The sequence below is a fragment of the Pteropus vampyrus genome, unplaced genomic scaffold, assembly GCF_000151845.1.
Source record: "Pteropus vampyrus isolate Shadow unplaced genomic scaffold, Pvam_2.0 Scaffold24, whole genome shotgun sequence".
Taxonomy (NCBI): domain Eukaryota; kingdom Metazoa; phylum Chordata; class Mammalia; order Chiroptera; family Pteropodidae; genus Pteropus; species Pteropus vampyrus.
Window position 1 is genome coordinate 2,597,329 of NW_011888805.1, and position 23,848 is coordinate 2,621,176.

General features: G+C 36.4%; 1 protein-coding gene across 1 annotated transcript in view; it reads right to left on the minus strand.

The window, feature by feature from the left end:
- ADGB (androglobin) overlaps window positions 1-23,848 on the minus strand; it is a 154,175-nt gene that overhangs the window by 70,666 nt on the left and 59,661 nt on the right. Inside the window, 8 exon segments of the mRNA XM_023528329.1 lie at window positions 1,454-1,621; window positions 4,706-4,820; window positions 6,639-6,780; window positions 9,201-9,303; window positions 12,278-12,341; window positions 12,518-12,701; window positions 13,541-13,574; window positions 19,285-19,389. Coding sequence (XP_023384097.1) covers window positions 1,454-1,621; window positions 4,706-4,820; window positions 6,639-6,780; window positions 9,201-9,303; window positions 12,278-12,341; window positions 12,518-12,701; window positions 13,541-13,574; window positions 19,285-19,389 — 915 coding nt within the window.

The window sequence follows — 23,848 nt, forward strand, 5'->3', positions numbered from 1 at the left end:
TGTGTATAAAAACAGGCACCTAATCTCAAAATCTGTATTTGCACAAACCCTCTCAGCTGGTAATAGTACACAAGCCTGAGAGCAAGCAGTTAACTCAAGCTGAGCAAATCATTGTCACTTATGTCCACACACACACCTATACATGATGTTTATAGCCCCTTTATTCACAGTAGCCAAAACTTGAAAGCAACCAAGATGTCCTTCAGCAGGTGAATGGACAAACTGTGGTACATCCAGACAGTGGGATATTACTCAGCACCAAAAAGAAATGAGCTAGCAAGCTATGAAAAGACACGGAGGAATCTTAAAGGTATATTACTAAGTGAGAGAAGCCGATTTGAAAAGGTTACATATTTATATAATTCCAATTATATGACATTATGGAAAAAAGCAAAACTATGGAGACAGTAAAAAGCTCAGTGGTCGCCAGGAGCTGGAGTGGGAGAGGAATGAACAGGTGAAGCACAGAGGATTTTTAGGCAGTGAAAATATTCTGTACACATTTGTCCTGATCTGTAGAATGTATAACACTAAGAATGATCTTTAATGTAAGCTATGCACTCAAAGAGAGAATAATGTATGAATGTAGGTTGATCAGTTGTAACAAACGTCCTGCTGTAGTGGGGGATGTCGATAGTGGGAGAGGCTGTACCTCGGTGGGTGTACGAGGTCCACGGGACATCTCTGGACCTTCCTCTCAATTTTGCTGTGAACTTAAAACTGCTCTTAGAAAAAAATAGTCTTTAATAAAAAAATTTTTAACCAAGTGTCATGTATTTTTATTTGCTAAATCTGGCGATGCTCCTCCCCAGGAAACATTTCACAATATCTGAAGTCATTTTTAATGGTCAAAACAAGGTGCTGCTGGCGTCTAGAGGGTGTAGGCCAGACATGCTGCTGTATGTGCTGCAGTGAGCGGGTCAGCCCCACACAGATGTCACGTGGCCCAAAATGTCAATAGTGTCTGGTTGAAAACCCCAAACCTGAAAGGTACCACGAAGTCTCTTTGGTTCACTCCCTTAAGGCTTTCTGAGAGGTCAGAATGCTACCCAGCCCCAGCAAAGGCACACGTTTTAACTGTGAAGAAGTTAATGCCCCTGAGGACAGCCATCTGTCAGCGGGAAAGGAATTGGAGGGTAAGTGCCACGACCTCCCCATCCTTTAGGGGACCCTTCTGAGAGCTGTCTCACAGTTTATCTGAATGCTTCAGCCCCAGGAGCCCACAACAGGAAATAGCACAACCTTTTACGTTTATTTTTCTCTTTCTTATCTCATTCTTCCCACTCCTTCATTTCTACTTCCCAAAGTCACTTCCCAAAATAAATTGTCTCCATCCAAAATATTTCTCAGGCCCTGGCTTGGCGGCGGTGGGTGCGGGGCCGGGGGGGGGGGGTCTCCTAATATAAGAAAGCATCCTCCTAAGAACATCATTCTACATCCCAAACACGCTTACGCGGAAGTGCTGTGCGGTGAGTTTTTTGTCGTTCAGGACTACAGGGTAGTGAGCTCTCTGTAGGTCCTTCAGAGCTTCGGAAAGTTTACTCTTATCTCTGAAATTAGCAATCACATTTCCAACAGCCTTCAGAATCATTAGAGACTGCTCGGTAAATCGGTAGCTCTCCTGTGAAGACAAAGGACAGCAGCCAGCCTCACTTTCACTTACTGAAGTGTAATTAAGTTTATAAAAATTTAATTTCTGCTAACATATTAAAACTCTGCTATATGGTTGATCCGATAGGTATTTATGGAGAACTTACTTGATCAATGCGTTTTGCTAGGAGTCGTGGTCTCAGAGATATAAAACAAGGCATATGATTCCTGCTGTAGTGGGAACACACAGGAAGGACACCTATCTCGCATTGGGGGCCAGGAAAATTTCTCCACAATATTAATATCCAGACTTAGTTCTGAAGAATGTCTAGGGACTAGCCCGATGAAAACTGAGGGGGGTTTGAGGACCCACAGGCAGAGAAGAGTTGAGGGAGAGAGCAATAAAGATCAAAAGACGGAGGGTTAACTAGCAAAGGCTGATGGCTTCCTTCTGTCAACTATGAAGAGACAATAAGAGCAAGAAGGACATAGGGATATGAAAAAGAGGACGGAGGTCCCTCAAAAAGTTAAAAATAGAACTAGTATATGATCCAGCAATCGCACTTCTGGGTATGTATTCAGAGGAAATGAAAATATGATATCGACAAGATATATGCATTTCCATACTCACTGCAGCATTATTTGCATTAGCCAACATATGGAAACAACTTAAGTGTTCATCACTGGATGAATGGATAAAGAAGATGTCTCTCTCTCTCCCTCTCTCTTTCTCTCTCTCTCTCTCTCTCTCTCTCTCTCTCTCTCTCACACACACACACACACACACACACACACACACACACACACACACACACACTGGAATATTATTCAGCCGTGAGAGAGATGGAAATCTTGGAATTGTGACAACATGGATGGACCTTGAGGACATTGTACTTAAGTGAAATAAGTTAGAGAAAGAAAAACACTTCATGGTGTCACTTATATGTAGAATCTAAATAATAATAATAATAAAAAAAAAGTCAAACTCACAGCAACAGAGAGTAGAAAAGTGGTTGCCAGGGGCTGAAGGGTGGGGGAAATAGGGAGAGTTTGGTAAAAGGGTATAAACTTTCAGCTGTAAGACAAATAAGGTCTAAGGACCTAAAGTAAATTATGGTGGTAATAGTTGATAACATTGTTTTATATAATTGAAATTTGCTAAGAGAGTAGAATTTAAATGTTCTCACCACTCCCGCCTCCAATGGTAAATATGTGAATTGATGAATATATACATTAACTAGGTGGGGATGTCCTTTCATAACGTAAATCTATATCAAATCATCACGATGTACACTTTAAACACCTTACAATATTATTTGTCAGTTATACATCAGTAATACTGGAAGAAAGAAAAGAATTAGATGTTGAATTGCAATAAATCTGTAGTTTGGAAGCAAACAAGGAGAAAACCCTGAAGAGTTTGCAGATTATCTCGATTGGTGTGTGGGGGGTAGTTGGTGGGTAGTGAAGGAGTTGCCCAGAGCGGAAGGTGATTGGAAGCCGCATGAAGAGGGTGAAGTTGGAGGAAAACTTTGTAAAGTCTCTTTTCGTCCCTTTCCTCCTGGGTACCGTGGCGCAATCCTTGCTCCATGGTTCCCTGCAGAGATTTTGAGAATGGCCCAGCAGGTACAATGGACAGCACAGGTTCCCTGCTCAGGTGAGACACTGATGAAAACAGACGCAACTGATTCGCCACCTCAATGCATTTATTTCTCATTACCTCCTCTTGAATGCCCAAAGCCTAGGGAAAGGCTGTTTCACTGGTATTTCCTCCTGAGGTGAAACCATGATTAGAAAAGTTGTCTGGTTGGTTGGCAGCACTGAAAATGATCGTGTGGCTCTGATGACCTTGAGTCTCTCTGCTTTTGGATTAATCAATGCCCTTTTGCTTCTTCATTAGAACCGAAGAACACTGGGGCCTGGCCTTGAGCCTCAGTAATTTTTATGAGATGGAGGAGTTGATAACCCCAGGGAAAGATGAGTTCACTGACCAAAATAACTAAGCACCTAGGGAGTTAAATCACCTAATGGAAGGAACAAACTGGATAAGCTATGCTAACTATGGCAAAATTATTTTTAAAAAAAGAAAGAAAAAAACACAAGAATTTAAAATAAGCAGAGTAAGCATAATTAAAGGAATAAGAGACTTCTGTTTATAAGGTGGGCTTGCTGATCTTCCTTCTGTGTCCACTGAGCAGGAGGGAGAGGCCTGGCGAGAGATGGTGCAGTAAAGAGAGGAGGCAGCCATGGGGAGTCCTGCAGAACCACTGCCTGGGGAGGCAAGAATGCATGCCTGCCTGGACCATGTCTGGGCCACGGAAACAGAGCATCAGGGAGCTGGTCTCAAGCCATCTTGTTGCCGCCCTAGATAAGAAGTTTACTGTCTGGCCGAGAGGATCCCATCTCATTAATATGAGAATGTGCTATGTGGATTGGGTTGAGGGGCGGGGTCAGGCTGACGGATGCAGTGGGAAGGCCCTCTGCAGCTCTGACCCCGAATTTCACATAACTACCTATTTGAAGAAGATGCCATTTAAAGACCATCTCAAACCAAGATGGCACCCTCAGGGGAGAGGATGGCCCCACCCACCTCGCCTCTGCTTTCAGACCCTGTGAGAGACGAGGAGCAAGAGAAACTAGGGGGAGGGGGGAGACGAAGAAGTGACTGAACTCGCCATGGATTCTCTCCTGAATCTTAAGACACGTACTCCAAATTCCTTAGGCCAGGGAAGGGGCGAAAGGAGCATAAGATATGAACTTTTAAACTGTATTAAAGAGGACTGGACTAACCCTTTATACCTCCCAAAGGATTAACAACACTATGAAATGTATGTGAGAAGTTAACAGATGTGAAGAGGGATTCAACGGAGCAGAAGTGAAGGCAGCTGGAGAAAAACCGAAATTATTTCATATTATTTTATATTATATTTTAGATTAGAATAGAGTCGAGATTGTTTCTTATACATGTCATATTGGAGAATTTCTTGCACAATATACTTAACAGTTTTAAAAGGTAAAAATGGGTATGTTGAATAAAAGATAGGAATATGGTTTAGTTCAAATTCTCTGAAAATAAAGCACACGCACAAAAAATCACAGTTGCTAAAATATTTACCTGCTCAAAGTTGGGTAGCACAACATCTTCATCTCCAAGGACAAAAGTCACCATGCTGCAGACATGAATGGAATGCCCTACTGGCGAATATGCGCTGAAGAGCAGCATATGTCTCCTAAAGAGAATGGATACTATATGAGGACCGTGGGTTTCCTCTGTTTGGAGTTCAAGAGCCTCTGTTAGTTTCTTGAGGACAGTTTGTGCTCAAAGTCAAACACTAGTAAGACTTGAATTCAACAAAGATGGCATAAAGACCTTTGAATGCTCACTCAAGAACCCTCAGAGATCGTGGAAGCTATATTTCACCATGTCAGACAAAAATAGTTGCACTGAATGACAAACTGGCACATGTTGGAGGTATCTCTCACATAACGCAGTCACTTGTGAGGGATTAGGCTTGATTTTTCCCTTAACGTGGATGCCAAATGGGATCTCCAGAAAGTAACCTCACAGGGTGAAATCCCAACGGGGCGGGTCAGGGGGCTAGTAACGCCCCAGGCAGACAACTTCTTTAGTAAAAGTCTCACCTCTGTCTTAAACAAGCCCTTCCCGTTGCTTTTGTGCATCTTAAAAATGCCTCTTTTCAGACTTCGCATTCTAAAGTGTGCCACAATCAAAGAGCAAATCATGTTAGCTACCCTGTGATCGATCCAGTCCCCGCTTTGCCTTCTCCCCTCTTCATGCAATCTTCCTTATGACCCCACTCAATGTATCAAAGAAACTGCAACTATTATTTTCCGGAGCATTTGAGATCTTGTTTCTTGGCAGTTGTCATCAGTCTGGCTCAAATCAACTCTTAGAAAAAGTCTCTACAGGCTTAGACATTTCTTATATAGACACTAACAACAAAAATAATTCATGGTGGTAACCAGGCTTTGCGGATATTGTAGTCATTTTCTCACAAATGCATAATTGCATGCATGTGAAGTGTGTTTCTCTTACCAGGTTTCAATGTTATTGAGAGCAGGGACGTTTGCTTCCCCTCAGTTACTGAGCACTTAGAGCATGTTCAAAACATACATGTCGATAGGATAGGTCCAGTGGAGTAAAACGTGAATGTAAGATTCTTCATTAGTTCCCTGTCCTTGGTTTTCCGGATGAAGGAGCATTCAGAGTAATAATATCTGGAAGAATCTCCCCATGACAGTTTTTAGGGCAGGTGTGAGAAATAGTGGTTTTATCAATTTATTATTTTCTAGAAATATTGGATGCTTGCCACCCAATAGTTTAGCATTTGATTTTTTTTTGCGTACGCTTTCCTTATTTGTGCAAGAGCCATTCTTTTCATCGATCACATAGAATTAGCATGAATAATCTTGGGAAATCCAGTAAAAATATTTATTTCATCTGAAACATGAAGTACTATTTTGAAATCGATTTGTCAAAACCAAGAAAATGTTTTGATTATATGTATTTTCTTTAAAATAGAATATGTGATGCGTTTAGTCAACTTTACCTTAATTAAAAATAAAATGCGGGTAAAATCAAAAACAACAACAGGTAAAAAAAACTACAGGTTGGTGGGAGAAACGCTACCAGTTGGAAAAACAAAATTTCTCAATCTGTTTTAAATAAAATTGTAGTTCTTGCTAAGGAATATAAAAAGATTTGTAAGAAAACAAAAAGGATTCTTTAATAAATGAATTTCAGGAAATGCTGGTTTAAACGCATTTAAACCATATTCTTTACTAAAGAAATTACCAGACTCTGAAAAATATGACTCTACCAAAAGAAGATTCAGTATACAGCATTTTTTTTTTAGTGTATTTGTTCATGAAATTATTTTTCTCAAGAATTATAATGATAGACCTGTTCCTTATGACATCGCTTAAGGATGTCCTAGAGTCCATTTGTTTAATTATTTAGAAATCAACTGTTTACACGGCTTTAAAAAAAAGTTCTTAGTATAGAGAAAATGGGAGTCATTGCATACCCAACAGGCAGACGAACCATAGCAGCCTTGGTAGCATAGGTGTGAATCTTCAGAACGAGATTGCGTGGCTTCAGCGATTTCCAAGAAAATGTTTCAGCTGTAAGCAGTCCAGGCTCTACGTGGGGGCTGTCTTTTGTTAAAGCTAGGGGAAGTAAAAAATATTAAGACTTTATTGTGAATGTATAGCCGGCCCTCACTTCACAGCATTAATAATAATAATAACAATGATAGAAATTAGCAGTATTATAAAAATGTTCACAAAACATTAGAAATTACTCTGGGTAAGTAATTATTGGAAATAACACTTAAGTGGAACCCAGATATCCTCCCTGTCCTATTTTCCTACTCATAATCATCCACCTCAGTGAAGAAACCAGGAATGGAAAACTGGAGAAGAGGAAGACGGGCGAGGCTATTCCATGGTGGTGAAATACCATCACTTTTATTATCTGTGGCAGTGATTACAATATCCATCTAGATGCAATTTTAAAGGGGAGAAAAGAATCCACATCTGAGAACATAAGAGATTTTCCTACAATAGTGGCAAAGTAAGGTTACAATAGTCCACTGCTTATCTAAGGTTTTACTTTTGATTCTTAGCTTTGATGGTGTATAGAAATAGCAAAAAAATGAATGACAAATAAATTTTAATTTCAAATGTTTCTCTTAAAATGAATAAAGAATGTCAACTATTCTTCATCAGTAGCTGAGGGTAAAATACATTTAAATTTTTAAAAAATTATTGAGATAAAATTGACATACAACATTGCATTAGTTTAAGGTGTACAACACGATGATTTGATATTTGTGTATATTGTGAAATAATTATCCCAGTAAGTTCAGTTAACATCCATCACCACACACAGTTATAAATCTTTTTCTTGTGATGAGAACTTTTAAGATCTATTCTATTAGCAACTTTGAAATATACAATACAGTATCATTAACTATAGTCACCGGGCTGTTTATTAGATCTCTAGGACTTATCATTTTACCCTCAAATACTTATCATATATCATAAGTATCATTTTACCCTCAAATACTTATCATATATCATAAGTATCTCAAATACTTATCATATTTCCAGATAACACTCAAGCTGAGGATATAAGACCCCAGCACGATCTGAAATACTTCTACACACATAGAATTTAAATGTTTTAGGGTATGGCATGGCTTAGGAGTTATTGGTTAGGTAGAAATACTAAGCTTACACCACCAAAATTTAAAAAGTTTATTAACCACGTATTTATTGTCCTGTTATATAGTAGATACCATTCAAAGCATTGGGTATATCTTGGTGGAAAATCATAATCTCTGCACTTAATGTTGGGAAGACATTCAATATTAAGCATTCAAAAAACATTTATTGAACCTCTACAGTGTCAGGTACTGTTAATTTGAGTTAGAGATAAATGCTTTACGAAAGCAGGCCAAAGAATTAAAGAATGATAGTTTGTGCTTATGTGCATGTGTGTGTGTAAGGGGTTGGCCTTACAGGGACACACAGATGGTCCGTCCATTAGAACAGGAGGGAAAGCTAACTAGAGCTTGGGAAAGTTCTTTGTGAAAAGATGAGGCAGGTCATTTTGGTTTTTTTTCTATTTCTTCAGTGAAAACAGCATGATAAGAGTGGGTACTGGAGATTTGAAGAGAGAGAGAAAGATTCGAAGGTTGGAAATCGTCATTAGGAGAATGAGGGTGAGAGAATGAATGAATGGGAGAAGTGTCATCAGTGCTGAGGGGCCTTTATGACTGCTGTGGTCCTCAATTCAAAGCGAGACCAGCTGGGACAATTGTTTTTACTCCAGTCTCACGCGGCTGCTCTGATGCAGCCACAGGTTAGGCGGAGAATTCCATCGTTGAGTTCGATCCATATTTTGACTTGAGAGGGTAAGAACAATTGTGTTGATGTACACGTGAGGATACAAGGGCAATGGTGGACCATGGAGACTAAGCTGGGATTGACAGAAAGAAAGACATGAGAAGAGTGATAGAAAAAGTGGCAGGGTGTCTGGATGGTGATCCCAGTGGAGTCAAAAAGTTGTAGGAGTGGGAGTTCTGGAAAATGTGAACTGCAGAGTCAGGGGGTGGTAGTCGAGAGCTTGAAATTGAGATGATTGAGACAGTGCAATTATCGGTACGATAAGTTCTAAAGCATGATCATGAGAGTAGTGGGCCAAGGTGGGATGAAGGAAAAGATCTTCAGAATGGTTAATTTAAAGAAGAAAGAGTTCATGTTCTTTAGCAGAATGTGAAAGAATCAATAATGATGACATGTACGGGTAGGAAAAAAAAGTGACTAGGTGTGTCAAAGAGGAAACAGATAACTACAGTAAGAAGAGGTGCAGGTGGTAAGAGTGAGCACAGCCCTTGGTGTCTGAGGAGTGCGATGATCATAGGAAATGATATGACTATCCTAGAGGGTCTGAAGAGGAAACAAGTTCCTTTATCCAGGGCCTAAAAAAAAAAAAAAAAAAAAAAAAAAAAAATGTGTTTCTCCTAGACTGAATGAAAGTGAGCTGGGCTTTTAAGACTGCAATCTTCTCAGAGCTCTCTTACCTCCAGATTCTCCCCAACGTACCAATGCAGAGAAGCAAACCAGTAGTTCAATAGGTTTTAGACTATCCACAAAGAGATAGTAGGACACTCGTTCATCGGAGAACTGCAAGAAATCAGACCAACCATTGAACTTAATATTACTTTATAAATGCTGTGTTCTCCACATCTAATAATAATGCAATGCCTATCGTTTATAGAGAATTTACTGTGTGCTAGACACCACAATCAGTACTTTACAGGTTTCGCGATATGAAGAAAATCATACCGGGTGAATGTTGGCAATAATCAGTGGAAGCTGGGTGTGTGGGGGTCTGGCCACCACGACAGAGAGAGGCAGAGCTCATCTCCGTAAGTAAAAGAATACATTTGTTCCAAAAATGACAAAGAGCAGAGGAACCTGGGCCCAGGCCAAACGGTGCTCAGAGACTGGGTTCCTGATAGGTAGAAGGGCCACAGGATAACTTTGGCAGAGAATGGAAATGTTTCACGGGAATGTATTATGGTATTTTACAGAGTGGTATGTGATATAAACCCTCTCTTCCTTCTTTCTACAAGATCTTCAGACATATATCCATCACATGCTAATGCACCAGGCTGGATTTTCATTTTGGAGATGCAAGAAAAGTGTTGGGTAAAACCAGAACTTTCCTTAAAGGACAGCCACATAAGCGTTACACACATATGATCTCAATCCATCCTTTACGGTACTACTAATATTTATAATTCTAAATAAAGAAACCTAAACAGAGAGAGGGTAAGTAATTTTCCAAAGGTCACAGAGCTTGCAAGTAGCAAGGCTGAGATTCAAAAGTAGGTCTTTCTATCTACCTTCCCATCTATCTACTTTGAGACTGGTATTCTTGACTACTGAGCTATTATTGCCTCTCAAATTCTGTGTTTCAACATAATTTTGACTCATGGTATATGGTAAACGTGTTCAATTAATTTAACCATCATTATACTACTTTAAAAGCTTTTCAGATTATTTTACCACAATACTTAAATAACCAGTTAAAATATGAATGAAAAATCTCTAGTAATACTGTGAAAAAGGAAACTTTGTTATTTAATCAAATATGACAAGATTGCTAGAAATGGTTGATAGAATGTAACAATGGTTTAAATGATTGCTTCCTCCAGTATTTTGCAATTCTTAGCATTTGACACTTTTTTTTTTTCATTTGTTTCCATTTTGCTGAATCATGTGGGTAATAAAGACAGTTTTCCCTCACATTTACTACAAAAATCTGTGAAGGACCCTTGGATTGGCAGACCCAGTGTGCATGCCTGATCATGATATTCTGCACAGAGCTCATTTGCTGTCATTTTTAGTCTGAGAATTTGGGGCTGGGGTGGCCCCAGAAATCAAGGACTCTGCCCTGGTGCCAGACAGGAAAACTTTGAGTGCCCCTCCCCCACCCCACGGGCCACACTGAGCACCAATGGAACCTCTAAGGAAGGTGCAGAGGCGGGGCCCTCAGGTTCCAGGACCCTGCTCAGGTGACAGTGCCTGTGGCCACTAAAATCAGGAATTCTGCCTTCAGAGTCCCACCCCAAGTGGAACACTAATTCAAAATCAGGCAGTGTGGCTGCAAAGCCACTAAACTGCTTCTTCTAAAGGCCACCTGGTAAAAAAGGCAGAGGCTCCACATCAGACAACTCCAGTTCTCATGGTACTTGTGCATACCACTCACGAGTTTGGTGATCTCTGGCAGTTTACTCAACTTGGATCTACCTCAGTTTCCTTACCTGAAAAATGATGATAACCATAGCCCTTTCATAGGGTTTGCTACGAGCAGTTAATGCAATGAAGAACCCAGTTCAGGGCAGGTAACAGAGTCAGCACCCACAAATGACTATCATCTTATTACTGCCAATAATTTGAAGGTGGATAGCTAAGTTAACTGTAAACTACACATTATTCTTATACCATACTCTGAGTTCAGTTATTCCCAATGAACAGTTCTGTTATCTTTATGAAGTCAAAGCATTCCTTGGGTGTCTTTATATAGAGACTCCAGGACCAGGTTGACAGTTTCTTCCTCTGCTCCCATCTCCCAGTCACTACTACAGATTTGATTCTTACTTTCAAAGTAGGCAGCCAGCTAAGAGCATCCCTTGTGGAAAGCTTGAAAGGTTTTCTCTGCTTGTATTTTCATCTAGTACAAGTGCAAGGGGAAAAGTCACTACCAAGACTCTTAACTTCTCCCAATTGTGCCTAGTGCTCATGGAGATGTGGTATTATTCCTGGGTGGGGGAGTGGGGGAGGGTTATATGGCCTCATACAAGTAACATGCAAGTTTCAGTACAGTTGACTTTTTCCCCAGAATGTGTTTTATAGTTCTCTCAAAATGTCCACTCAAGGTGAGATTTGTTAATTCATTCAACAACGTTTTATTGAGTTCCTTATGTCAGGACTGGTCCTTCCCCTAAAGATGCTGACACCAAGTGGGTGGGTGGAGGGACACCAAGAAGTAATCAAGCAGTTGGAATGGTGGGCCGTCAGCACCTGGGTGAAGACAGGTCATGCAGAGTGCATGGAGTCAGGGAACTTGACCCAGGCTCTACGGCCAGGGAAGGAGGTCTTACAGGGTCAAGGATGTCCATGCTGTTCTGAAGGATTTCTAAGTACTACTCAGATGCAGGCAATAAGAATGAAGGGAAATGAAGTCTGGGGTGGGGGAGGGGGAGAGAAAATGGGCAAAAATAACAGAAATGGCAGTGAAAATGTGCTGTGTTTTAGGAACTCCACACACTTTAGTAAACGCTTAATTAAAATTGAAATATAGTGAATTTATTTGTTTCTCCTTCATTTATTTATAAAGAAAAAATTTATTAATGTGAATTTATATAATAATGCAGCTCAGGATTGAACCACTACAACACGATCATATGAAGCACATAAGAGGTAGTGGAATTCAGCTTACTCTCTGGATAACAGATTAGCAGAAAACCCTAAGAATTAATTTTTTAAAATATAATCATGTTTCAATTTAAAAAATTTGAAGGTGTTTTTTATTAGCATGATTCTATCAAAGATTTAAGAAGGGAAAGAGAAAAAATCATAATATAGTTACCTTGAATTCTGTTTTTTGAAAGTTAAGGCAGTATGAACTTGGCTTGTGAAAAATATATATTTTCCTGAAAAACATTATTTATAACAGGTTATTGTCATTATATGCAACAGGGTAGTACTACATGTTGAGTTTCTTAGGTTCAGTTATAGGCAGAACAAGATAAAGACAGATGAAAATTTAAAAATAATAACTCAGAGACAAGAATTTTTAAATAAATGCACATGAAAAATTTATACTTACTGAAAGCATACACAGAAGTCTTCAAAATCTAACCATATTTCTTTAGAAACACCTGTATTTATTGCTATAATTTCCTCCTGCGACTTTTCCTGTGTTGCTGTTGTTGGGCTGAACAAATCTCGCTCCAAACTAAATCCGTTAGCTGTATGGGCTGCGTCATTCAGTCCAGAATCTGTAACTTCATCTGTGCATGGCAGAAGACAAACACGTCAAACACACCTGTCGTTAAATGTTACGTTATTAAGACATGGAAAATTATAGAGGGGAGTTCTCACGTCAAAGTTTAGTTTTGAGAAAACATTGACTGCGATAACATTTACATGCAGGCCTCAGAATTGTGGAGGTCCATACAGAGACATGTCTATAAACCAGGGAGAATCTAATGATACGCATAGTAGAGTGTTGAGAAATTTCTGAATCACTTTCATAAATCTGTGCACATGTTCTTTAGAGACTATGGAGTTATAACAGAAATTAGCTGGCTCATGTACTTAAAATCTGCCATACAAATACATTCATAGAAGAGGGGAGGGCTCAGACAACAGAAGGAGAAATGAAAACTTGAAAGATCTGTTGTGGATACTGTATTTCAGTGACTTAATTGCTCTCCGCAGTCGGTGATTCTGTAATCTTATTTCTTGTTCATTAGGTAATTCCATAAAATTCTTACAGGCTTCTTGAACCTAAACTTGCTGCCTAACACAGTGTGGGATTTGAGGTTTGGCCAAGTCTTTATTTAGGAACCGAGGAATTTGCAGTAGCTTCAGTGCTTTGATCATGGCGTGCATGCCTTAAAACACATGAACTTTACTCATGGGACTTTAGTCAAACTGTCGTTTATTTTGACTTTAAGCTTAAATTTAACAAGTGAGATTATCTGATTTTTCTAGCCCAGAGCAGATTAGACTCAGCACATCAGAGAAGACACTTAGAGAGGCTGTTTAGAGCTAAAAGCACAAAAGCAGAGACCCTTTTGTGCTTTGAAGTCTATGAAAAAAAGTCATGAGAAGATTATTAATTTACCTTTTCCAGGTATAACTTGTGAAGGAATATTTCCCTGTGAATTGAAAGAAACACATTTAAAAAAATTTATAAATTCAACAAAACATGACAGCTATCTAAAGCACTCCAATTTTTTTAGAGTCAATAGTCTTTTAAACATTGAAGACATAGATTTCTAAAAATACTTAGTAAAGCATACAGTAAAACAGAATTTGTTGTTAACCTTAAAATGCAAAAGATGTGAATTTAATGAAATGATTGAGGATTTAAGTTTGACATTAAAATGCAGAATATTTGAGTTTATTAAATGATTGAATCTTATAATAAAAGTTAAATTAAAACAATAATATCCCTGAATAGATATATAACTGGTACAAGGCACCTGTCATTAATACTATAACTGGCAATTAATGAACAGAACCTAGAAAGCCTGGTTTCAAATAAAAAAAAAAAAAAAAAAAAAATGGTTCCTCAAAATGTTAACAGAGAAATGAAGTCGAATCCATATGTACAATTCTGTTTTCTCTGGAACACAATTAAAATAAGTATAAAAGGTAAAATGGTATAAATTTGTACAGACTGATGATGGGTAATTTTGACAATATTTTGGATGATGTAAAGTAGATGGGGATGATAACAGAGTCTCTGATGAGTAACAGATGATAACTGAATATCAAATGCTAACGAGAAGAAAGCCCATTCATGCCTTAGGACCCAGAAACAATTAGTAGGCATCTGAGAAATAGAGAATGAGACATGAGATGAAAACACAGGAACAGGTTGAATGTCTGTAGAAGGAACAGACAAATTCCCACTTCTCCCAAATCCACTGAGCATCTATCATTCTTATGCCTCAACAGGAAACTGGAAGTGGCTTAAGTAAAGAAATTACATGAGAAATCTTCAGATCTGGGTTCGCAGATACCATGGAAAATAGGATACGCTACGATATAGAGAGGAGAGGAATTAAGTAATTGTTCACATGCTGAACCTTGAGATTCTCAGCAACTCTGAGCTGCCTGGCATCAGTAACACTGATGGATAAGTGTAGGCCAATTCCCGTGACCTCGTTCCACCCTAGTAAGGAGATTAGAAGACCTTTTACGGGAGAAGCTTACCAGAGCCTAGGACAAACCTCGGGGAATCTGACATTTGGAACTAATCTCACCCCCAGATGAAGCTCATTCATCCCCAATTATCCTAAATTAATGCTACCAGTTGTCAAGCTCTATCAATGCCATAAAGCTGCCTCCAATCAGTAGCTCTTTAATGTAATAAATTCCTTAAATGCTTATGTCCAACAAAGTATAACCAGACAATTGAAGAAAGATTCTTATATAAAAGAAACTAATCAGTGTGGGTGAAGAGAATCATAGAAAACAGAAACAATAACATAGGGAGAAATTTTTTTTTAATTAGTAATATCAGATAAGAGGACATTCATTTATCAAATAACAAACTTCTACAAAAATATAATAAAGATCAAGAGAGAGCTCTTAGAAGCAAAAAATAGAAAAGTGAAATTCAGTAGAAAGATTGGATGGCAAATTTGATACAAAAGACAAAGAGATTAAAACTATAAAACTTTTAAAAGAAAACATGGGGGAAGTTTCATGACATTGGTTTTGACGATGATTTTTTTGGATATGACATCAAAAGCACAGACAACACAGGTAAAAATAGATAAATTGGACTATATCAAAATGAAAATAATTTTAAAAACCCTGATATTTAAAGGACACAATCAGTAGGGTGAAAATGCAACCTACAGAATAAAAAAAAATTATTTTAAAATCATATATTTGATAGACGATTAACATCTAGAATATATAAATGAACAACAACAAAAAACCCTGATTAAAAAATGGGCAAAGGACTTGAACAGACATTTATCCCAAGAAGATATATAAATGGCCAAAAAGCACCGAAAAGATGTTCAACATCAATAACTCTTAAGCAAATGCAAATTAAAACTACAAGGAGCTATCACCTCACATTCATAAGGATGGCTACTCTTACGAAAAAAAAACACACACACACACAACAGGAAATAACAAGTGTTGGTGAAGATGTGGGGAAATTGGAACTTTTGTGCACTCTAGGTGGGTACATATAAAATGGTGCAGTTACCGTGGAAAACGGAATGGCGATTCCTGAGAAAAGTTAAAAATTAAAAATCACACAACCATACAATCCCACATCTGGGTAAATGAAAGCAGCATCTCAAAGAGATATTTGTACACCCATGTTCACAGCAGCATTATTCACCAAATGTCCACTGATGAATAAATGGATTAAAAATGTGGTATATACATACAGTGGAATATTATTCAGCATTAAGGAAAGGAACATGATACACTGTAGATGAACTGAGAGGATATTATTCTAATTGAGATAAGCCAGCTACAGAATACAAATACTGTATGATTCCATTTACAAGGTGTACTTAGCATAGTAGATTTCTAGAGACAAAAAGTAAAATATGATTTTAAGGGGCTGAGTAGAGAAGGGGATGAGAAATTGTTGTTTAATGGGTATAATGTTTTTTGTAAGATGACATGAGTCCTGGAGATTGGTTGCATAGCAATGTAAATGCACTTAATATTGTATTGAGAAAAAGAAATTCTCAAGGAAACAGTATAAGAGAATTCTCCAGAACTGAAAAACATGAGTTTCTATGTTGATTGGGCTCATGTAGTACTTAGCATAGTTCACATAAAAAGACTCATTGCCAAAGCGATCATTGTAAAATTTTAGCATTCCAGAATAAAAAGAAAATCCTAAAATTTTCCAAGCGGGCAGAAAGACTCACATACAAAAGATCGAAAATCAGAATAATCTGTATTCTCAATATCAATCAGACTTGAAGGTGAAAGACACAGGACTAAGAAAGAGCTTCAAATTTCTGAAAGAAAAAACATCCAAACTGAAATTCTATATCCCGCCGAAATATAAATCAGGCGGGAGAGTAGAATATAGGTATCTTAAGGCATACAAATTCTCATAATTTCCACTTCCATACATAATTTCTCAGGAAATGTTAAAATATGCACTCCATCAAAATTAGGGCATAAACCGGGAGGAGAATGTAGTTTCTAGAAAATAAGAAATCTCAGAGGAGAGAGACAAAAAGTCCAAAGATGTCAGGTGCCAAGTTTCCATCAGTTTCAACTGAAGCAAAAGAGCAAAGGATTCCAGGGGGTGATGACTCCAGGAAAACAGCTGACATTAATAGAGTATCTGATGTGTTTGTGTGGCAAATGGTATCTAGAGGAGTTTCTTCCTTCCTTGTTTCCTTCCTTCCTTCCTTCCTTCCTTCCTTCCTTCCTTCCTTCCTTCCTTCCTTCCTTCCTTCCTTCTTTCTTTCTTTCTTTCTTTTTTGGTGTTTAAGGCCTACTATTGTGTCATAGAAAAGTAAGCAAACGAAAAAAATGCAGTAACTAGCTTGTACAAAAAGTTGTGTAAGGAACATCTTAATATTTGCTTCAGCAGTAATAATCTTTTCACAGCTAGAATACTGATTCGACAAAAACTTGTGAAATGAAAAAAATCTAGAACACAGAGAAAAGTAGAGGAAAGTGGAGGTAAGTAAGGACTGGAGTGCTAAGTCTTTATCTTCCGTAACAAGAAGTCAGGAGATGACGTCTACATTGATAGAACAAGAAATAACAGAGTTCAGTTATTTAACACATTTGTAATGATGTCTGCCACGTATTAGGCATTTTCACAGGTGCTGAGGGAGAAATGATATATGATAAAACTAGCATCATAGTCATCATAAAGCTTACTATTTAGAAATATGAAGATATATACCAGAAAAAAAAAAAAACTAAAATAAAAGTGATTGATTGACTGCGAAGAGGAAAGCTAAGGAATAAGGAGGGGTAAGACAGGTTGACTATTTTTATGATCTCAACGGTAATTTTTTACTCTTTAGAACTATTGTATACAAGTTTTAATTTTTTTTAATCTTTAAAAATGTTAAAGTTTATTCATTTTCCTTATAAGATTTTCACCTTATAGTCTCTGCTTTCCAAAATACTAAAAAATCTGTTTACCTAGATGTGATGATGTGCCCTCCAAGGTATCTTACACCAGCTGTACAGGTTGGTAAAAGTGAACTATGGTGCATTCATATAATAAAACATAACACAACTTTAAAAATGAAGACATTCTTTAGGTATCGATATGAAACTATTTCCAGTATACATTGAGTAACAACTTTTTTTAAATTTGTTAAAATTTGAGTAGATAAAAAGAAGGTGGTAGAATCATGTGTATGTTTCTTTGTATTTATGTAAAGAAATACAGTGTCCTACAGAGAGCAGTGAAGATGGGAGAGGTTCATAAATGGAAGACTTCATGTATGCTTTATATTTTTAATTTTGAACATGTGTATATATTCCCTATCAAAAAATAAATACCTTTTCACACCCACCACACTGGCAAAGTTGAAACGTCAGATAATACAAGTGTTGGCCGGAATGTGGAGCAAAGAAAATTCTCATCCAGTGCTGACAGGAGTGGATATGGATACACCCATATTGGAAAACTGCTTGGTATTTTATGTAAAGTTAAACAGGTGAATACCCTATGACCCATCAATTACACTCTCAGATTCATAGCCTAGTAGAACTTCCTAATCTAGTGTCCACTGGGGCTAATGGTTAAATTTCAGGAGTCCATGAACATGGGTAATTTTTTTAAAAAAATTAATCTTTAGCTAAAGTTCAACACTTTCTTCAATTATCAATTTATCAATACAGATGAACAGCCATGATATTATTAGCAATAACTGTAGCTTTATCCATAAAAGAAATCGCAATATTTTGCATTATAGTTGTTGCAAATATATTAAAATATCATGTATGCTGATCACTACTTTGAAATTACAGCACTTATTAGGCCCATTGTTAGATTTCAGATGTTATACTTTCCTGTCTACAGATACTCTTGTGACCTATAGCTGGCCAACTAACTGGCAGCCACATTTAGTAGTCATTCAGCCGTCAAACAGTGAAGTTGTGTGTTCTTGCAGTGCTAACTCAGACAGCTATTTTGCCTTCTACTGTTTGCTATCAAAAATACCCAACTAATACACAGGAAGAGAGTTGTTTTCACCGTATATTAAAGTTTTAAAAAACTGGGAGCCATATATAGCACATAAAAGTTTATAAACCCTGTAACTAAAAAAAATTCTTGAATATGTGTACAGAGATGTTCAAGAACAGTCATGGTACCATTGTTTGCAATAGTAAGAAACAAGAAGCAATGAAGATAGCCATTAACACTGTGAAAGTTATTCATTAATTACCTTCGACCAGTGAAATGAATGAACCGTGACCATGCAGTAAAGGAGATGAATCTCATAAACAATGTTAAATGAAAGCAGTCCCAGAGGAATTAATACAAGAGTCCATTTAAATAAAACTACATAACAATTAAACTAAGCTATCTATTATTTATAAATGTATACTTAATTGGCAAAATTAGAAGAGTAGTGAGTTAATTAATATCAAACTCTGAATGGCAGATAGGAGATACAACACAGAAGAGACACACAGGAGACTTTCGAAAGAGATGAATATTCCATTTTCTAATCTAGGTGATGGATACACAGAAGTTTACTTTAACAGTATTCTTTATTCTGTTCAGATGCACGTGATACACTCCTTTTATGTATAATATATCTCACAATTTAAGAAAAACCTTTTTTTATAATTCTTTTATAAGAATTGAGTCAATAATAAAAGTAACATAATTACCTGAGATGTAGCTCCTATCACTTGACTTAAATCTAGCTGGCTAACGGTTGCAGTTTCATCATTTTCAGTAAAAGAAGATAAACCAGATCCTGGAGGGATCCCCTTCTTAATAAAAGATTGTACAAAATGACTAAAGGGGGAAAAAAAACTTCTGTTAACTTAATCTCTTCTTTAAAGCTACTAATAAATAACTGCAGTTTTGTATTGAGATGTAATCGGCACATAACGTTAGTTTCAGTTGTACAGCAAATAATTCGACATTTGCATATATTGTAAAATGACCACCACAAGTGTAGTTAACATCTATGGCCACACAGAGTTACAATTCTTTTCGTTGTGATAAGAACTTTTAAGATCTACTTTCTTAGTATTTGTCAAATATTTAACACAGTATTACTAACTATAGTCACCACATCGTACATTGTAACCCCAGGACTTATTTTATATATATATACCTTGTACCTTTTGACTGCCTTTACTCATTTTGCCCACCCACCAACCTAACCAATTTGTTCTAAGTGTCTAAGAGTTCGGTTTTTGTTTTCCTGTTTTCTTTAATATATGTATTTTCTAGATTTTACTTATAAGAGATCATGTGGTGTTTGCCTTTCTCTGTCTGACTTATCTTACTTAGTATACTGCCCTCCATGTCCATCCATGTCGTTGCAAATCCCAAGATATCCTCCTTTTTTATCACTGAATAATATTCCATTGTATATTAAGTAACTGCAGTTTATCAACAATAGAAAGTGCTGATTTTGTATACTATCATTCCATTCTTTTACAACCAATCATATTTTTTCTTCATGTCAAAAGCATTGAATTTAATTCTATATTACTGAAGAAATTTTCTCTATCAGTCAATGCATTGGTGTAAAATGTTTTTGGACACTTTTAAAGCTATGGTCATCAATTTTGAATGTTGACGAGCAGAATATAGGAATTTGACAACCTTTAGAATTGATTTACCTAAGAATCGGAGTAATGTATCAGTGAAATAGTACTCAGAGTCAGAAATTTAACTATGAGTCTTGAGCACCTTTATAATGGAGGTATTCATACAAGTATTCAGTATTTCCTTCCAAGTAATTGCTAATATGGCTCAAATCACCATTGCCATAGCTAGAAATTTATAGGCACAATAAGACACTTGTTATAGTATATACATTTCAGATAAGTGTGTTTCAAAGATGAAATTATATATTATTTATAGAGACCTTCTAAACTTTTGGATTTTTTTCCTTGGTAGTGTTCATTAAAACAATTCACCTGAAGCAATCGTCGCTGATTACCCAAAATTGCCACTAGAGGGTAGCACAAACATATTTATGAAATAAAAGGTAATAGTGGCAGCAGTCACTTTCAAGTTTGACAAAAAAAAAAAAAAAAGGCGGGGGGGCGGGAGGGGGCTTGCGTTTATGTCGACCTGAGAACTCAGTAAAGTAGGAGAAGGGACATTTCTCCGCATGGGCTGAAATGCCATTCACATATCTTTGTGTTTCTGTTTGTCTTTGCCAGATAGAACAAATATGCTAACAAATTCATAACAGTTTCAAGTGATGAATAGATTATTTGAATGCAATCAAGTTATATTTTTATTTTGAGATTATTTCCTAATCCCTCTATCCTCTACTCCTGAGATCTACTTGCAAGCATATTGGTCTTCTTTAACTTGTCCCATATGTCTTTTACTGTATTTATTTCCAATTTTTTTGTTTTTGTTTTTGTTTTTGTTTTGATCTCCATGCTTCAGACTAGATATTATCTTTGGACTTATTTTTCATTTTGTTAATTCTCTTTTCTGCTGTATCTAATCTGTGATTAAACACAGCCATATGTTCTTAATTTCAGTTATTATTCCTCGTTTTTATAATTCTTATTTGACTTCTAAAAACCATTTTACATTCATTATTTTTATATTTTTACTTTATTGAGGGATACTTGAAATACAATTAACTATACAAATTCAAAGCATAAATTTGATAGTCTTGGACATATTTATATATCCATGTATTAGTTATCTATTGCTGCATAACAAATTACCACAATTTTAGTGATCATCATCACATCCTCCATTCATATCGTCCTCTATTCCCTCTTATTATTGCTATTTGTGAACTTCCTGGCCATTTCTCTGAACTCATTAAAATCTTTAGACCCAGGATCATAGTCTTTCTTTTTAATTTATTGTCATATCCAAATATTAGCAAATTTGGTTTCCTTCCCCATATCCTCTTGCTTTTTCCTCTTTGCTATTGTCTTTGCTATTATATTTAGTTAGTACTTTTTTTCTCTCTCTAGGAGTGACAAACTTTGTCTCTCAGGTTTCTATGACAATTATCTGATCTTGTGATTTAATTATTAGGTATTAACCCAAAACATTCTTCAGTGTTAATGTTTAAGCAAAACAAAGTACATTATTGTTCTAAAACCGGAATCAAAACGATAAAGCCAGACATATTTAGGCTATATTTTAACCAATTCAAAAGTTACCTTAACTATTTATAAATATGAAGTAAAATCTAAAAGCATTGTTTTCCTATAATCATTGCATTGACAAAAGCTTTAATACATTTATCACCAAAGTATAAATTGCTATTTATGAAGTGAAATCGATTGCAAAGGTTGAGATGTTTTAATGATTATATTGGAACACTTAAATTCAGTTGGCCTTTTTAGTAGGACAAGGAAAATTCCACCTGGTTATATAATATAATAAAAATGGATTAGATTTTCTCATGTTAATCTATAAATAGAAATATAGGTTGACTAAAAAAACTAAAGTAATATAATAAAAGTTTCATAGTAAAAAATTGCAATTATAGGCAGATAGCTTATTCTTTTCTTTTAACATTTATAAGAACTTCATGCAATAATGAAAACATTATTTTAGAATATTTAACTATTGAGAACTTAAAATTGAGAACTTAAAGAATTTATTTTTTAAATTTTATTAATATTAATTTAATTTATGTAGCCATATATGCCTCATAGCTACTATATTGGATAGAAGATAGTAAAAAATTCTGAATAACTTAGGTGTCTCAAAATATTTTCAATTCAATTAATATTTATTGAGAATCTGTTCTATCCAAGTACTATTTAAATATTAGTGTTATAGATGTAAAGCCCGTACATAACCTTTAAAGTCCCCATTCTAATTATATGTAAGCCATTAACTCATTTTAACAAATTGGTGATGATTCTCATTGTGCCCAGAAATGTAGGGGCAAAGTTCGAAAGATGCAAGGTTATTAGAAGCAGACGATATTGAGCATTAAAATAAAACTAAAACTACAACTAAACCAATTAAATAAATACATTCCAGAAAAGGCTAGCGGTCTGGGCCATTGAGTGTTAGGGTAAGTATAGTTTTTTGAAGTCCCTCTTGCATAAGAAGACAGTAGAGAAATAATGTTAAGTATGATTCATCTATGAAATAAAGAAGCCTTTGAAGATGCTCCACTTAGGAAGAAAACACATTGTTTAATATATTCATTAAATGTACATTATAAGTAGTTGACCTAACACAACTTTTTACCAAACTAATGACAACGATGATAATAAAATTTTATTCCATTTATATTATATTGCAGCATCAGTTAGGATTATTTGTGTCGCAATAGCAGAAAGTCTAATTCATGGTACAATTAATAGAAAAAGAAGCTACATTGGCTTTTGTACCTGAAATGTCTAACAGGAATGCAAAATAACATACAATATTCTATGACCTATCTAGAAACCTAATAAGAAAAAAGAATAGAGTGGAGCATATAATTGTTGTGAAATACTTGAAGAACCGGTATACAGAAAATGAATAAAGAACTAAATCATATTATTTTAGCAGCTTCACAGCTTATTCCTTTTAGGGGAAGAACTGTATTTATTTAGGAGACTTCTGGACAGAGCATGTTACTTGCTAGAAGGAGTAAAGGAGGGGTAAAGTAAGATGTGCTTTGAGGACATAGTCTATGAGAAGGCAGCACAAAACCAAAATGGAGGATTAACCTGCTCTCTGAAGAGAACTAAAGAGGGTGAAGAAGGAGGAGTCTGAAGAGAACAGATAAGACGCTCTCCAATGTAGTGAGAAGCTTGGAGACGATGGATAATGGTGGCCAATGGGAATTCACAATCTGAGAGTGGCTGAATGATTTAAAAGCAGGAGTATATGATATTCTCTATTAACTGGGTTTCTCAAATATGACCAAAATACCATGCCTCCTTCGACCTAGCCACACTTTCCATGAAACCATTAGAAAAATCTGTTATATACACAGATAATCGGGGTATTTTTATTGTTTTGGTTTTGTTTGTTTGGTTGGTTGGTTGGTTTTAAGGAACGGGAAATAGAGCAGAATCAAGGTAAAGTGAGTTCTGGGTCCAATTGGGTAAGGAGCAGTGAGGAGAGAACAGCCATGGGAAGTGAAATGCTGAAGCAGCAAATCACGTTCGGTCCAAGATAACAGACGATGCAGACGTATTATACTGCATGTACTCCTCTCTCTTATTTACCCACCGGGGTGTCAATAGGAATAAAAATAAATAAACGCAAAATCATACAGAA